Source organism: Xenopus tropicalis, chromosome 1 (assembly GCF_000004195.4).
Source record: "Xenopus tropicalis strain Nigerian chromosome 1, UCB_Xtro_10.0, whole genome shotgun sequence".
Lineage (NCBI taxonomy): Eukaryota > Metazoa > Chordata > Amphibia > Anura > Pipidae > Xenopus > Xenopus tropicalis.
This window is the reverse complement of record NC_030677.2, coordinates 6,662,354-6,681,391: the sequence shown is the minus strand read 5'-3', so window position 1 is coordinate 6,681,391 and position 19,038 is coordinate 6,662,354. Positions and strand designations below refer to the sequence as shown.

The window sequence follows — 19,038 nt, the reverse complement described above, 5'->3', positions numbered from 1 at the left end:
GCCCTCAGTCCCCGGGTTGGGGGGGGGGGAGCAGGCATCCCCACTGTTGCTCCATTAGACCATTAGGTAATGTTACACACACCAGGCGGGAAGGGGGGGTATTTATGGCAGAATGCTATAGCAGCTATAAGCAGAATAATATCCCCCCCCACATTGGAAATGGTTTCTCCCTTATACTGCCTGTGTCTGTAAAACTCAACCAACAGGAACTCGTGCAACCCCCCCCCGGTGCCCCCCCCAATCCCCCATTGCCCCCCCCGGTGCCCCCCCCAATCCCCCACTGCCCCCCCCGGTGCCCCAAGCACCATTGAGGTCCCGCTGGTTCCAGCAGACAAGGGAAGGTTTGTTTATGTATCAGACTGAAGATGGTTCTGATCCAGAACAAATAATGAATTGTAACTACAAGGAAACCCTGAGCCACTTACTGTTTGCAGTCACTTCCATAGTAAAACGTCTGATTCTGCTTCCACTGCACAGTCGTGTGTATAGTCAGCACTCCCCCCAGCATGATGTCCCCCCTCTGGATCTCTCTCTGTTCTTTATATGCATAGAAGGTTCTCATATGGCCGCACCCGTTGGTCTGTAACTCACATCTACTCAGGGCTGTCAGGCAGATAAGTGCGGCTATGGGATGGGTTACTGACATCCCCCCCCCAGGGCACTGTATCCCCTATATCAGTCCAACAGGGGGGCCCAGGTTCTGCTGTAGAACCGACTGGCTGATCCAATTCCCATTTTATAGAGAAGAGACAGAGAGGATTTGCACAGTAGGCTGAATATAGGTGCCGGCAGCCGGGGGAGCTTTGGTCTATTCTGGAAATGTTATTACAGTTTTAACAAAAATATATATAAAATAGTTGTGATCATTGTAGTGATGTGAATAAGTGCAGTTTATTTTCTGAAATAACTCCTTCCTCTCTGAACTGCTCAGCCCTGAGGTGCCCACATTGTTAAGGGCAGATCCTATGGCCTTCTCTTTGGGCAGGGGTCATACTCTGCCTCTGCCCTACCCTGCCTGTGTGTGTCATACTCTGCCTGACCTATGCTGCCTGTGTGTGCCATACTCTGTCTGCCCTATGCTGCCTGTGTGTGCCATACTCTGTCTGCCCTATGCTGCCTGTGTGTGCCATACTCTGCCTGCCCTATGCTGCCTGTGTGTGCCATACTCTGTCTGCCCTATGCTGCCTGTGTGTGCCATACTCTGCCTTCCCTACCCTGCCTGTGTGTGCCATACTCTGCCTGCCCTATGCTGCCTGTGTGTGCCATACTCTGCCTGCCCTATGCTGCCTGTGTGTGCCATACTCTGCCTGCCCTATGCTGCCTGTGTGTGCCATACTCTGCCTGCCCTATGCTGCTCGTGTGTGCCATACTCTGCCTGCCCTATGCTGCCTGTGTGTGTGCCATACTCTGCCTGCCCTATGCTGCCTGTGTGTGCCATACTCTGCCTGCCCTATGCTGCTGTGTGTGCCATACTCTGCCTGCCCTATGCTGCCTGTGTGTGCCATACTCTGCCTGCCCTATGCTGCTGTGTGTGCCATACTCTGCCTGCCCTACCCAGCTCATTAGCTGGCCCTGAACTGTCACTCCTAGTGGGGCCTATTTATATCCTGACACTAGTCTTGGCCCCTACTCTGGGCAGTGGTGCCCCCGGGATACCAATCCCAATATATCTCCTCTTTGGAGCTCAGGATGCTCATTAGCTGGCCCTGAACTATCTGTCACCCCTAGTGGGGCCTATATATATCCTGACACTAGGCCTGAACTGAGGTGCCAAGTTGTGAAATGATTCCGAATAAAACATGTGACTCGATTTTGGGTTTGAAATGATGCTTATAGTTCAGCAGTTCATAAAATTGTGTGCGATCCTTCAAAAAACCAAAGGAGAGACTGTAAGGGTTAAACAGATATTTAGATATTTAGATATTTCTTTATTTAGAAAGAGTTTTGTATCCCAAAGTTCATATGTGATTATATTAAAGGGGATATAAACCCTGCTGCGCGGCTCAACCAAACATTACTCGGCTGTTGCTGGGCAACAATATTGGAACACAATATATCATTATGGGCAGGGATGTATCTAACGCCGGTTGGGAGAACGTCCCAGCAAGTTCCTCTTAGTGTTCTGTTCCGGTTTAATCAATATAATATAACACTTAGGGAAAAATATAGAAGCCAAAACACCAAAACTTGAAGCCATTATAGCAAAAATCTCCACCACCACCGTGTTTTTGCCTGTAACGCTGAGATGGGCCGGGATGAAGGAGACCCACACGCTGCAGAAGACCAACATGCTGAACGTGATGTATTTGGCTTCATTAAAACTGTCGGGTAGTTTCCTGGCCAAAAAGGCCACAATGAAGCTGACGGCGGCGAGGAGGCCCAGATACCCCAGCACCGCGTAGAAGGCAACGGGGGAACCTTCGTTACACTGAATAAGGATCTTTCCTGGGAAGGAGCGATTGAGCTCCATGAATGGTGGAGAGATGCTCAGCCAAGCGATGGAGATGGAGACCTGTAGGAGGGAACAAGCCACGACGACGCCGTTCGGTATTTTGGCACCGACGCACTTTTTCCAGTAGTTTCCTGGTTTGGAGGCTTTGAAGACAATACAGACCATAATAGTCTTGGCCAGAACAGAAGATACGACGACGGAGAAGATGATTCCCATACAGGTTTGTCTGAGCATGCAGGTCACATGGAGCGGCCGGCCCAGGAACAGGAAGACACACAGGAAACTCATCATGATGGAGCCGAGGAGGAGGAAGCTCAGCCTCTGGTTATTGGCCTTCACTATGGGGCTGTGCCGGAATGCCACGAAGATGCCCACGATAATGGCTGTTACGCCAGAAAGTAAAATAGAAACGATGGAAAACAGGAGAGTCTTCCAGTCACTTTGGTAGGAGAGGAACTCGGAGCTTCTCGGGAGGCATTGGTCCTTCTTCTGATTGGGCCACTTATCTTCTGGGCATGGCTGGCAGGCTTCCCTGTCTGAAAGGAGACAACCAATCAATATGTCGGCCTTCTGATCCCTTTAGTACCATGTTAATATGTCGGGATCCTTTCATAGCACATAAGGGTTAGAAATGGATCTGTAGCTTAGGATCCACTGGCCTCTCTGCCCTGAGGCAACGAGTCCCAGGCGGCACTTAGACCAGAGGCGGCAGAAAGCTTCTTGTGTTACAGGGAAACTAAACCCTGCGGCACAGTGCGGCTCAACCAAACGTTACTCAGCTGTTGTTGGACTACAAATCCCAGAATAATGTAACATATAATGAAGGGTGAGGCATGCTGGGAGCTGTAGTCCAGCAACATCAGGGCTGTATTCTTAAAGCAATATTGCCCAATAAAACTTTCCCAGCTCTCTAGGGCCCACATTGGCAGCATTGAAATGCAAAAGAATCCTCCAATGAGAATCCCAGCTGATGTGGGTAAGTTCTCATTGGTGAATTGGTTTCCATGTGTAATTATGTGTTTCATTAACTTCTATAGAGAACTAGGGGGCGCTGTGGGGCAGCTTTACGGTTGGGTTTAGTTTTCCCTGTTGTGGCTTGTACAGAAGTGCCCCCCAACTGAATAATGTGTAAGTAAGGGGGGGGGGACACAATATGGCGCTGCGCAATACACACAGCAATGTTTGTGCAATAACATGGCCGCCAGTTCTGATGTTTAACACTTTGCCCCCTGCCTTGCACCCCGTACATGTTACCCCCTATGTGTAAGGGGTGAGTTCCAGATGCATTATGGGTGCAGATTGACAGTGAGTAGGGGCCCCTGACGGCCGATGCCCATAGAAGCTCCATTGTGTACCTGTAGACCCCGTGCTACTATTGTGTGTGTTCATACCGGGCACACGTGTAAATGCCCATGTTCTGCCCATGTACCCGGGTACCTACACACCCCCAGCCCATAACTTGCACCCTCATGAGCTCCAGTAACTGCTAAGGGAAAACCTTTGCTCCTCCTAAACCGGACGTCAGAGAGAAAACCCCACACTAGGATATGGTGCCTTTGTCTCCGGGGGGGAGGGGTTGTTTACACAGAGCTCCATCTGTAGTACAGTTCTATGGGCAGGAAAGGCAGCAATGGCCGCAGTACCCGTATCATTGGATATCATCCCCTCTGAGCACTGCACACAGTCATAGCAGCAGGCGTGTTGCTGCCCCCTCCGGGGCAATTTCCTCTGGCCGGGGGGGCACCTGGGGGTACAGCGAGAAACAGGGATCTGTTGGAGAAATAAAGGAATGTGAGGATGAACATGGTGCCCTCCTTCTTCTCCGACCCCCCCATACTCCCCGGGGCCCTACATAGGGCACTAATGGGGTAACACACAGGGATCTGGGGCAATTCTGCCACCTACGGGCGGGGTTTATCCCACCATTGGCCCCATGATGCTGCTTCTCTACAGAGTTTATTTCCTATTAACTGTGCGTTTCCCTTCAGGATTTATCTAAAAGTCTCTATGTTTGTGAGGGGACCTGATGGGTTAAACAGGGAGGGGCTTATTAAGAGGGAGGAGTCAGTCCCCCTAGTCTGGCTGGGCCAATCCTCTCTCGCCCCCAATCATATGATATTATTACATAAAGCGACACTGACAGGAGTTTTAATTCTATTTAACATTTTATTTTAAACCAAATATTCTGTATGGATTTTTTTTATTTTAATAATGATAGTGGGAAGCCATCTTTGTTCATTTGTATGATCCAGAATCAGTCAGCTACTGCCCCGTCTATTCAGCCCCTACCTACCTCTATCCCAGACCCTACCTACCTCTATCCCAGCCCCTACCTACCTCTATCCCAGCCCCTACCTACCTCTATCCCAGACCCTACCTACCTCTATCCCAGCCCCTACCTACCTCTATCCCAGCCCCTACCTACCTCTATCCCAGCCCCTACCTACCTCTATCCCAGCCCCTACCTACCTCTATCCCAGCCCCTACCTACCTCTATCCCAGACCCTACCTACCTCTATCCCAGCCCCTACCTACCTCTATCCCAGCCCCTACCTACCTCTATCCCAGCCCCTACCTACCTCTATCCCAGCCCCTACCTACCTCTATCCCAGCCCCTACCTACCTCTATCCCAGCCCTTACCTACCTCTATCCCAGACCCTACCTACCTCTATCCCAGACCCTACCTACCTCTATCCCAGACCCTACCTACCTCTATCCCAGACCCTACCTACCTCTATCCCAGCCCCTACCTACCTCTATCCCAGCCCCTACCTACCTCTATCCCAGCCCTTACCTACCTCTATCCCAGACCCTACCTACCTCTATCCCAGACCCTACCTACCTCTATCCCAGACCCTACCTACCTCTATCCCAGCCCCTACCTACCTCTATCCCAGCCCCTACCTACCTCTATCCCAGCCCTTACCTACCTCTATCCCAGCCCTTACCTACCTCTATCCCAGCCCCTACCTACCTCTATCCCAGCCCCTACCTACCTCTATCCCAGCCCCTACCTACCTCTATCCCAGCCCCTACCTACCTCTATCCCAGCCCTTACCTACCTCTATCCCAGCCCCTACCTACCTCTATCCCAGCCCCTACCTACCTCTATCCCAGCCCCTACCTACCTCTATCCCAGCCCCTACCTACCTCTATCCCAGACCCTACCTACCTCTATCCCAGCCCTTACCTACCTCTATCCCAGACCCTACCTTTATTTAACCTGCTTTTTGGTAGGAAAAGGGACAATTGGGGTGTCAGGACTCATTGCCTCTCACTGTTTATGACGTATTTATTATATCTTTATGTAGGGGCCACAGGGATTCTCTCAACTCAATTCTCCCCAGTGGCAGATAAAGCAATAATACTAAAATGTTACATTTCATTCATTGCAATATATAAACACACATATCAGGCTCATTAAAAACAAAAGATAATCCCTTAACTCGAGATGCTATTGCACATTCATGCATGGTGGAAGTGGGGTTCAATTCCCAACACCTTATAGACTCTTGGCCCCCTGGGAGCCGACAAGCAGCAACTCCCTGAGAACAGCAGCCAGTAATTAAAACTTGGGTCCAAAAGGTTCTTGCTGCCAAGTTGTGCTGTGATAGAATGTATACTTATAGTGGGTTTAAGAGTAGGGTCCCACTGCCTCTTACTGTATTTCATGTATTTTGGGTGTCAGTACCCTCTGCCATTCACTGTATATTACAATTATGTTCTAACAATGTCTGTATCATTACAAATTATCTGTATCATGAAGCCCCCCCGTGCCGCTTCCTATTCATGTAAAGGCTTCTTGGGGCAGTTTAGAACCAAATGTAGGGTTTTGAAACAGCCAGTCCAGTTCATGGGCTTTATGTGGTTATAAGTGCCTGTCTGGGTTTAGATGTTGGAAACCTGGACAAAAGCTTGCCCGACTGACATAAGATTGAGCCAATCACTTACTGCACATCATAGCCCCACAGCCCCCCCATAAACCACCACTCTGCCCCTGACACCACCATCCTATGGGGGACTGGGGGCAGATATAAAGGCAACACTTTCCTATTAACTTAATGGGATTCTATTTACTGCGATGTTCCCCGGCCCTCAAAGTGAGCGCTTATGTGAGACATCCATTAGTGTAAAGAGAAGCAAATGAAAAGGGAGTGTTAGACACACACACAAATGTTAGGGGGTACATTATACTTGGGGAACTAAGAGCTTCTCACCCCGCTGCCATCCAGATGCCACATGAAGCCCCTATGGGCAATGATGAGTTGCTCTTCCTCGGGGGCAGATGAATTGAAGGTGCCAACGTGTCTCAGCTCCGTCGTCCCATTGACCCAATTAATCTGCTGGAGTAAGTGATACACAGAGGACATCTCCCCGTTCTCCTTGAAGTAAATCTCCTCCCCGGTGGGGTCTTTGAAATGGACTTTTGTCAAAAAGTGACGGAACTAAAAAAAAAAAAAAAAAAAAACGCGAAAATGAAATATCGCCATGAAGTCTCCTGTAGGCCCCACGGTGGCTCTGTGTATATTATATTATTTATTTCATATAATTATATATATTGTCCCCTATCAGACCCACTTACCCCTTAAACCTCTGATTCATTTATCAAATAAACCTTCACGGGTCCCACAAGGAGCCCCAGGTGGGGCAGTTGGGAAGGAGATATCACTGTACATGGAGGGTATATACCCCCGGTGCTTCTCTTTCAATACAGTCATGTGTTTGGCAGCCCTGTATTCATAAGGGGGGGTCTGGGGTGACAGGTAGGTGCCCCCTATCCCCCCCTGTCCAAGTGCCCCAGTCCCACCCACATCCCTCTGCTCCTCCCCTGCTTGTCCATCTGTGCAGAGTGAAGGGGGTAGAGCAAGGTGGCCACGGGGTTACCCAGGGTGCCTGGCCAGCCTGGCACAGCTTTGTGCCCCTTAGTGTTGGTGCCGGGGGTCACATTAATGAGCTTTATGGTCTGAGCCAAATTACCTGGAGTGCCTGGCCAGCCTGGCACAGCTTTGTGCCCCTTAGTGTTGGTGCCGGGAGTCACATTAATGAGCTTTATGGTCTGAGCCAAATTACCCGGAGTGCCTGGCCAGCCTGGCACAGCTTTGTGCCCCTTAGTGTTGGCGCCGGGGAGTCACATTAATGAGCTTTATGGTCTGAGCCAAATTACCCAGGGTGCCCGGCCAGCCTGGCACAGCTTTGTGCCCCTTAGTGTTGGCGCCGGGGAGTCACATTAATGAGCTTTATGGTCTGAGCCAAATTACCCAGGGTGCCCGGCCAGCCTGGCACAGCTTTGTGCCCCTTAGTGTTGGCGCCGTGAGTCACATTAATGAGCTTTATGGTCTGAGCCAAATCCCGGATTCAGTCTCCAGACTCGGAGCCCTTTGGTCCGGCTTCAGTTCAGATGAACTCAGGTTCCGCCCAAATTAATCTGAACCCAAACATAAAACTTTACATCTTGGAAACTGCAATTTATAAACGAGCCTCATTTGCATATAGACATTTGGGGGTTCAGTGCACCCCAATAGGAGACTGTTAGGTTTAGTCTTGTTTCATGGATTTGGGAGTTTCAAGAGGAACCCCCCATAATTCCCTATAGTCTGTTACTGTCCATATGGGGGAACAGAAGTACTGGAACCTTCCAGCCCAAATGCTCTGACCTGTATGTACTCAGCCTGCACTCAGCCTCTACTCAGCCTGCACTCAGCCTGCACTCAGCCTGCACTCAGCCTGCACTCAGCCTGCACTCAGCCTGCACTCAGCCTGCACTCAGCCTCTACTCAGCCTGCACTCAGCCTCTCATCCTATTGTTTGTGGCTGAGCCTGACCAACTGCAACTCGTTTCTCCTGCTTTGACTTTACTCTGAGACCCCGGTATGTAACTGACTGACTGTGTCTGTGAGATTTACAACTGCCCCTAGAGGGGCCATGGAACTAATCCCATGGAACTAATCATCTCATGGAACTAATCATCTCATGGAACTAATCTCATGGAACTAATCATCTCATGGAACTAATCTCATGGAACTAATCATCTCATGGAACTAATCATCTCATGGAACTAATCTTCTCATGGAACTAATCTTCTCATGGAACTAATCTCATGAACCTAATCATCTCATGGAACTAATCTCATGGAACTAATCATCTCATGGAACTAATCTTCTCATGGAACTAATCTCATGAACCTTATCATCTCATGGAACTAATCTCATGGAACTAATCATCTCATGGAACTAATCTCATGGAACTAATCATCTCATGGAACTAATCATCTCATGGAACTAATCTCATGGAACTAATCATCTCATGGAACTAATCTTCTCATGGGACTAATCTCATGGAACTAATCTCATGGAACTAATCATCTAATGGAACTAATCATCCAGGCTGTTGGGGCACTTACTTAGAGCCTACTGTGTCTGTGAGATTTCCAACTGCCCCTAGAGGGGCCATGGAACTAATCCCATGGAACTAATCACCTCATGGAACTAATCATCTCATGGAACTAATCATCTCATGGAACTAATCCCATGGAACTAATCATCTCATGGAACTAATCCCATGGAACTAATCTCGTGGAACTAATCTCATGGAACTAATCATCTCATGGAACTAATCTCATGGAACTAATCATCTCATGGAACTAATCATCTCATGGAACTAATCTTCTCATGGAACTAATCTTCTCATGGAACTAATCTCATGAACCTAATCATCTCATGGAACTAATCTCATGGAACTAATCATCTCATGGAACTAATCTCATGGAACTAATCATCTCATGGAACTAATCTCATGGAACTAATCATCTCATGGAACTAATCATCTCATGGAACTAATCTTCTCATGGAACTAATCTTCTCATGGAACTAATCTCATGAACCTAATCATCTCATGGAACTAATCTCATGGAACTAATCATCTCATGGAACTAATCTCATGGAACTAATCATCTCATGGAACTAATCATCTCATGGAACTAATCTTCTCATGGAACTAATCTTCTCATGGAACTAATCTCATGAACCTAATCATCTCATGGAACTAATCTCATGGAACTAATCATCTCATGGAACTAATCTTCTCATGGAACTAATCTCATGAACCTAATCATCTCATGGAACTAATCTCATGGAACTAATCATCTCATGGAACTAATCATCTCATGGAACTAATCTTCTCATGGAACTAATCTTCTCATGGAACTAATCTCATGAACCTTATCATCTCATGGAACTAATCTCATGGAACTAATCATCTCATGGAACTAATCTCATGGAACTAATCATCTCATGGAACTAATCATCTCATGGAACTAATCTCATGGAACTAATCATCTCATGGAACTAATCTTCTCATGGAACTAATCTCATGGGACTAATCTCATGGAACTAATCATCTAATGGAACTAATCATCCAGGCTGTTGGGGCACTTACTTAGAGCCTACTGTGTCTGTGAGATTTCCAACTGCCCCTAGAGGGGCCATGGAACTAATCCCATGGAACTAATCACCTCATGGAACTAATCATCTCATGGAACTAATCATCTCATGGAACTAATCCCATGGAACTAATCATCTCATGGAACTAATCCCATGGAACTAATCTCGTGGAACTAATCTCATGTAACTAATCTCATGGAACTAATCTCATGGGACTAATCTCATGGGACTAATCTCATGTGACTAATCTCATGTAACTAATCTCATGGGACTAATCTCATGGAACTAATCTCATGGAACTAATCTCATGGAACTAATCTCATGGGACTAATCTCATGGAACTAATCTCATGGAACTAATCCCATGGAACTAATCTCATGGAACTAATCATCTCATGGAACTAATCATCTCATGGAACTAATCCTATGGAACTAATCTCATGGAACTAATCTCGTGGAACTAATCTCATGGAACTAATCCCATGGAACTAATCATCTCATGGAACTAATCCCATGGAACTAATCTCGTGGAACTAATCTCATGTAACTAATCTCATGGAACTAATCTCATGGGACTAATCTCATGGGACTAATCTCATGTGACTAATCTCATGTGACTAATCTCATGGGACTAATCTCATGGAACTAATCTCATGGAACTAATCTCATGGAACTAATCTCATGGGACTAATCTCATGGAACTAATCTCATGGAACTAATCCCATGGAACTAATCTCATGGAACTAATCATCTCATGGAACTAATCATCTCATGGAACTAATCCCATGGAACTAATCTCATGGAACTAATCTCGTGGAACTAATCTCATGGAACTAATCCCATGGAACTAATCTCATGGAACTAATCATCTCATGGAACTAATCATCTCATGGAACTAATCCCATGGAACTAATCCCATGGAACTAATCTCATGGAACTAATCCCATGGAACTAATCTCGTGGAACTAATCTCATGTAACTAATCTCATGGAACTAATCTCATGGGACTAATCTCATGTGACTGATTTCATGGAACTAATCTCATGGGACTAATCTCATGGAACTAATCTCATGGAACTAATCCCATGGAACTAATCATCTCATGGAACTAATCATCTCATGGAACTAATCCCATGGAACTAATCTCATGGAACTAATCTCGTGGAACTAATCTCATGGAACTAATCCCATGGAACTAATCTCATGGAACTAATCATCTCATGGAACTAATCATCTCATGGAACTAATCCCATGGAACTAATCCCATGGAACTAATCTCATGGAACTAATCCCATGGAACTAATCTCGTGGAACTAATCTCATGTAACTAATCTCATGGAACTAATCTCATGGGACTAATCTCATGTGACTGATTTCATGGAACTAATCTCATGGGACTAATCTCATGGAACTAATCTCATGGAACTAATCCCATGGAACTAATCTCATGGAACTAATCATCTCATGGAACTAATCCCATGGAACTAATCTCATGGAACTAATCTCATGGAACTAATCTCATGGAAATAATCATCTCATGGAACTAATCATCTCATGGAACTAATCCCATGGAACTAATCCCATGGAACTTATCTCATGGAACTAATCCCATGGAACTAATCTCGTGGAACTAATCTCATGTAACTAATCTCATGGAACTAATCTCATGGGACTAATCTCATGTGACTAATTTCATGGAACTAATCTCATGGGACTAATCATCTCATGGAACTAATCTCATGGAACTAATCATCTCATGGAACTAATCTCATGAACCTTATCATCTCATGGAACTAATCTCATGGAACTAATCATCTCATGGAACTAATCTCATGGAACTAATCATCTCATGGAACTAATCATCTCATGGAACTAATCTCATGGAACTAATCATCTCATGGAACTAATCTTCTCATGGAACTAATCTCATGGAATTAATCTCATGGAACTAATCATCTAATGGAACTAATCATCCAGGCTGTTGGGGCACTTACTTAGAGCCTACTGTGTCTGTGAGATTTCCAACTGCCCCTAGAGGGGCCATGGAACTAATCCCATGGAACTAATCACCTCATTGAACTAATCATCTCATGGAACTAATCATCTCATGGAACTAATCATCTCATGGAACTAATCTCATGGAACTAATCTCATGGAACTAATCATCTCATGGAACTAATCATCTCATGGAACTAATCCCATGGAACTAATCATCTCATGGAACTAATCCCATGGAACTAATCTCGTGGAACTAATCTCATGTAACTAATCTCATGGAACTAATCTCATGGGACTAATCTCATGTGACTAATCTCATGTGACTAATCTCATGGGACTAATCTCATGGAACTAATCTCATGGAACTAATCTCATGGGACTAATCTCATGGAACTAATCTCATGGAACTAATCCCATGGAACTAATCTCATGGAACTAATCATCTCATGGAACTAATCTCATGGAACTAATCCCATGGAACTAATCTCATGGAACTAATCTCGTGGAACTAATCTCATGGAACTAATCCCATGGAACTAATCTCATGGAACTAATCATCTCATGGAACTAATCATCTCATGGAACTAATCCCATGGAACTAATCCCATGGAACTAATCTCATGGAACTAATCTCGTGGAACTAATCTCATGTAACTAATCTCATGGAACTAATCTCATGGGACTAATCTCATGTGACTGATTTCATGGAACTAATCTCATGGGAGTAATCTCATGGAACTAATCTCATGGAACTAATCCCATGGAACTAATCTCATGGAACTAATCATCTCATGGAACTAATCCCATGGAACTAATCTCGTGGAACTAATCTCATGTAACTAATCTCATGGAACTAATCTCATGGGACTAATCTCATGTGACTGATTTCATGGAACTAATCTCATGGGACTAATCTCATGGAACTAATCTCATGGAACTAATCCCATGGAACTAATCTCATGGAACTAATCATCTCATGGAACTAATCCCATGGAACTAATCTCATGGAACTAATCTCATGGAACTAATCTCATGGAACTAATCTCATGGGACTAATCTCATGTGACTGATTTCATGGAACTAATCTCATGGGACTAATCTCATGGAACTAATCTCATGGAACTAATCCCATGGAACTAATCTCATGGAACTAATCATCTCATGGAACTAATCCCATGGAACTAATCTCATGGAACTAATCTCATGGAACTAATCTCATGGAACTAATCTCATGGAAATAATCATCTCATGGAACTAATCATCTCATGGAACTAATCCCATGGAACTAATCTCATGGAACTAATCTCATGGAACTAATCTCATGGAAATAATCATCTCATGGAACTAATCATCTCATGGAACTAATCCCATGGAACTAATCTCATGGAACTAATCTCATGGAACTAATCTCATGGAAATAATCATCTCATGGAACTAATCATCTCATGGAACTAATCACATGGAACTAATCTCGTGGAACTAATCTCATGTAACTAATCTCATGGAACTAATCTCATAGGACTAATCTCATGTGACTGATTTCATGGAACTAATCTCATGGGACTAATCTCATGGAACTAATCTCATGGAACTAATCCCATGGAACTAATCATCTCATGGAACTAATCATCTCATGGAACTAATCCCATGGAACTAATCTCATGGAACTAATCTCGTGGAACTAATCTCATGGAACTAATCCCATGGAACTAATCTCATGGAACTAATCATCTCATGGAACTAATCATCTCATGGAACTAATCCCATGGAACTAATCCCATGGAACTAATCTCATGGAACTAATCCCATGGAACTAATCTCGTGGAACTAATCTCATGTAACTAATCTCATGGAACTAATCTCATGAGACTAATCTCATGTGACTGATTTCATGGAACTAATCTCATGGGACTAATCTCATGGAACTAATCTCATGGAACTAATCCCATGGAACTAATCTCATGGAACTAATCATCTCATGGAACTAATCCCATGGAACTAATCTCATGGAACTAATCTCATGGAACTAATCTCATGGAAATAATCATCTCATGGAACTAATCATCTCATGGAACTAATCCCATGGAACTAATCCCATGGAACTTATCTCATGGAACTAATCCCATGGAACTAATCTCGTGGAACTAATCTCATGTAACTAATCTCATGGAACTAATCTCATGGGACTAATCTCATGTGACTAATTTCATGGAACTAATCTCATGGGACTAATCATCTCATGGAACTAATCTCATGGAACTAATCATCTCATGGAACTAATCTCATGAACCTTATCATCTCATGGAACTAATCTCATGGAACTAATCATCTCATGGAACTAATCTCATGGAACTAATCATCTCATGGAACTAATCATCTCATGGAACTAATCTCATGGAACTAATCATCTCATGGAACTAATCTTCTCATGGAACTAATCTCATGGAATTAATCTCATGGAACTAATCATCTAATGGAACTAATCATCCAGGCTGTTGGGGCACTTACTTAGAGCCTACTGTGTCTGTGAGATTTCCAACTGCCCCTAGAGGGGCCATGGAACTAATCCCATGGAACTAATCACCTCATGGAACTAATCATCTCATGGAACTAATCATCTCATGGAACTAATCATCTCATGGAACTAATCTCATGGAACTAATCATCTCATGGAACTAATCATCTCATGGAACTAATCATCTCATGGAACTAATCCCATGGAACTAATCATCTCATGGAACTAATCCCATGGAACTAATCTCGTGGAACTAATCTCATGTAACTAATCTCATGGAACTAATCTCATGGGACTAATCTCATGGGACTAATCTCATGTGACTAATCTCATGTGACTAATCTCATGGGACTAATCTCATGGAACTAATCTCATGGAACTAATCTCATGGGACTAATCTCATGGAACTAATCTCATGTGACTAATCTCATGTGACTAATCTCATGGGACTAATCTCATGGAACTAATCTCATGGAACTAATCTCATGGGACTAATCTCATGGAACTAATCTCATGGAACTAATCCCATGGAACTAATCTCATGGAACTAATCATCTCATGGAACTAATCTCATGGAACTAATCCCATGGAACTAATCTCATGGAACTAATCTCGTGGAACTAATCTCATGGAACTAATCCCATGGAACTAATCTCATGGAACTAATCATCTCATGGAACTAATCATCTCATGGAACTAATCCCATGGAACTAATCCCATGGAACTAATCTCATGGAACTAATCTCGTGGAACTAATCTCATGTAACTAATCTCATGGAACTAATCTCATGGGACTAATCTCATGTGACTGATTTCATGGAACTAATCTCATGGGACTAATCTCATGGAACTAATCTCATGGAACTAATCCCATGGAACTAATCTCATGGAACTAATCATCTCATGGAACTAATCCCATGGAACTAATCTCGTGGAACTAATCTCATGTAACTAATCTCATGGAACTAATCTCATGGGACTAATCTCATGTGACTGATTTCATGGAACTAATCTCATGGGACTAATCTCATGGAACTAATCTCATGGAACTAATCCCATGGAACTAATCTCATGGAACTAATCATCTCATGGAACTAATCCCATGGAACTAATCTCATGGAACTAATCTCATGGAACTAATCTCATGGAACTAATCTCATGGGACTAATCTCATGTGACTGATTTCATGGAACTAATCTCATGGGACTAATCTCATGGAACTAATCTCATGGAACTAATCCCATGGAACTAATCTCATGGAACTAATCATCTCATGGAACTAATCCCATGGAACTAATCTCATGGAACTAATCTCATGGAACTAATCTCATGGAAATAATCTCATGGAAATAATCATCTCATGGAACTAATCATCTCATGGAACTAATCCCATGGAACTAATCTCATGGAACTAATCTCATGGAACTAATCTCATGGAAATAATCATCTCATGGAACTAATCATCTCATGGAACTAATCCCATGGAACTAATCTCATGGAACTAATCTCATGGAACTAATCTCATGGAACTAATCTCATGGAAATAATCATCTCATGGAACTAATCATCTCATGGAACTAATCCCATGGAACTAATCTCGTGGAACTAATCTCATGAAACTAATCTCATGGAACTAATCTCATGGAACTAATCATCTCATGGAACTAATCCCATGGAACTAATCCCATGGAACTAATCTCATGGAACTAATCCCATGGAACTAATCTCGTGGAACTAATCTCATGTAACTAATCTCATGTAACTAATCTCATGGGACTAATCTCATGTGACTAATTTCATGGAACTAATCTCATGGGACTAATCTCATGGGACTAATCTCATGTGACTAATTTCATGGAACTAATCTCATGGGACTAATCTCATTGAACTAATCTCATGGAACTAATCATCTCATGGAACTAATCCCATGGAACTAATCTCGTGGAACTAATCTCATGTAACTAATCTCATGGAACTAATCTCATGGACTAATCTCATGTGACTAATTTCATGGAACTAATCTCATGGGACTAATCCCATGGAACTAATCTCGTGGAACTAATCTCATGTAACTAATCTCATGGAACTAATCTCATGGGACTAATCTCATGTGACTAATTTCATGGAACTAATCTCATGGGACTAATCTCATGGAACTTATCTCATGGAACTAATCATCTCATGGAACTAATCCCATGGAACTAATCTCGTGGAACTAATCTCATGTAACTAATCTCATGGAACTAATCTCATGGGACTAATCTCATGGAACTAATCCCATGGAACTAATCTCGTGGAACTAATCTCATGTAACTAATCTCATGGAACTAATCTCATGGGACTAATCTCATGTGACTAATTTCATGGAACTAATCTCATGGGACTAATCTCATTGAACTAATCTCATGGAACTAATCTCATGGAATTAATCTCATGGGACTAATCTCATGGAACTAATCATCTCATGGAACTAAACTCATGGAACTAATCATCTCATGGAACTAATCTCATGGAACTAATCTCATGGAACTAATCTCATGGAATTAATCTCATGGGACTGATCTCATGGAACTAATCATCTCATGGAACTAATCTCATGGAACTAATCTCATGGAACTAATTTCATGGCACTAATCTCATGGGACTAATCTCATGGAACTAATCTCATGGAACTAATCCCATGGAACTAATCATCTCATGGAACTAATCCCATGGAACTAATCTCGTGGAACTAATCTCATGGAACTAATCTCATGGGACTAATCTCATGGAACTAATTTCATTGAACTAATCTCATGGGACTAATCTCATTGAACTAATCTCATGGAACTAATCTCATGGAATTAATCTCATGGGACTAATATCATGGAACTAATCATCTCATGGAACTAAACTCATGGAACTAATCTCATGGAACTAATCTCATGGAACTAATCTCATGGAATTAATCTCATGGGACTGATCTCATGGAACTAATCATCTCATGGAACTAATCTCATGGAACTAATCTCATGGGACTAATCTCATGTGACTAATTTCATGGAACTAATCTCATGGGACTAATCTCATTGAACTAATCTCATGGAACTAATCATCTCATGGAACTAATCTCATGGAACTAATTTCATGGCCCTAATCTCATGGGACTAATCTCATGGAACTAATCTCATGGAACTAATCCCATGGAACTAATCTCATGGAACTAATATCATGGAACTAATCATCTCATGGAACTAATCTCATGGAACTAATCATCTCATGGAACTAATCTCATGGAACTAATCATCTCATTGAACTAATCTCATGGAACTAATCTCATGGAACTAATCTCATGGAACTAATCTCATGGAACTAATCTCAGAGAACTAATCCGATGGAACTAATCTCATGGAACTAATCATCTCATGGAACTAATCTCATGGAACTAATTTTATGGAACTATTCCCATGGAACTAATCTCATGGAACTAATCATCTCATGGAACTAATCTCATGGAACTTTTCTCATGGAACTAATCTCATGGAACTAATCTCATGGAACTAATCTCAGAGAACTAATCCCATGGAACTAATCTCATGGAACTAATCATCTCATGGAACTAATCATCTCATGGAACTAATCTCATGGAACTAATCTCATGTAACTAATCTCATGTAACTAATCTCATGTAACTAATCATCTTATGGAACTAATCTCATGGAACTAATCCCATGGAACTAATGTCATGGAACTAATCATCTCATGGAACTAATCCCATGGAACTAATCTCGTGGAACTAATCTCATGTAACTAATCTCATGGAACTAATCTCATGGGACTAATCTCATGGAACTAATCCCATGGAACTAATCTCGTGGAACTAATCTCATGTAACTAATCTCATGGAACTAATCTCATGGGACTAATCTCATGTGACTAATTTCCTGGAACTAATCTCATGGGACTAATCTCATTGAACTAATCTCATGGAACTAATCTCATGGAATTAATCTCATGGGACTAATCTCATGGAACTAATCATCTCATGGAACTAAACTCATGGAACTAATCATCTCATGGAACTAATCTCATGGAACTAATCTCATGGAACTAATCTCATGGAATTAATCTCATGGGACTGATCTCATGGAACTAATCATCTCATGGAACTAATCTCATGGAACTAATCTCATGGAACTAATTTCATGGCACTAATCTCATGGGACTAATCTCATGGAACTAATCTCATGGAACTAATCCCATGGAACTAATCATCTCATGGAACTAATCCCATGGAACTAATCTCGTGGAACTAATCTCATGGAACTAATCTCATGGGACTAATCTCATGGAACTAATTTCATTGAACTAATCTCATGGGACTAATCTCATTGAACTAATCTCATGGAACTAATCTCATGGAATTAATCTCATGGGACTAATATCATGGAACTAATCATCTCATGGAACTAAACTCATGGAACTAATCTCATGGAACTAATCTCATGGAACTAATCTCATGGAATTAATCTCATGGGACTGATCTCATGGAACTAATCATCTCATGGAACTAATCTCATGGAACTAATCTCATGGGACTAATCTCATGTGACTAATTTCATGGAACTAATCTCATGGGACTAATCTCATTGAAC

General features: G+C 43.0%; 1 protein-coding gene across 1 annotated transcript in view; it reads right to left on the bottom strand.

The window, feature by feature from the left end:
* The window catches only part of LOC100498444 (vomeronasal type-2 receptor 26), a 29,650-nt gene that overhangs the window by 805 nt on the left and 9,807 nt on the right, over nt 1-19,038 (bottom strand). Inside the window, exons 4-6 of the mRNA XM_031895193.1 lie at nt 6,671-6,898; nt 4,096-4,222; nt 2,083-2,988 (exon numbers count right to left, since the gene is read on the bottom strand). Coding sequence (XP_031751053.1) covers nt 2,083-2,988; nt 4,096-4,222; nt 6,671-6,898 — 1,261 coding nt within the window. The remainder of the gene's footprint in view (nt 1-2,082; nt 2,989-4,095; nt 4,223-6,670; nt 6,899-19,038) is intronic.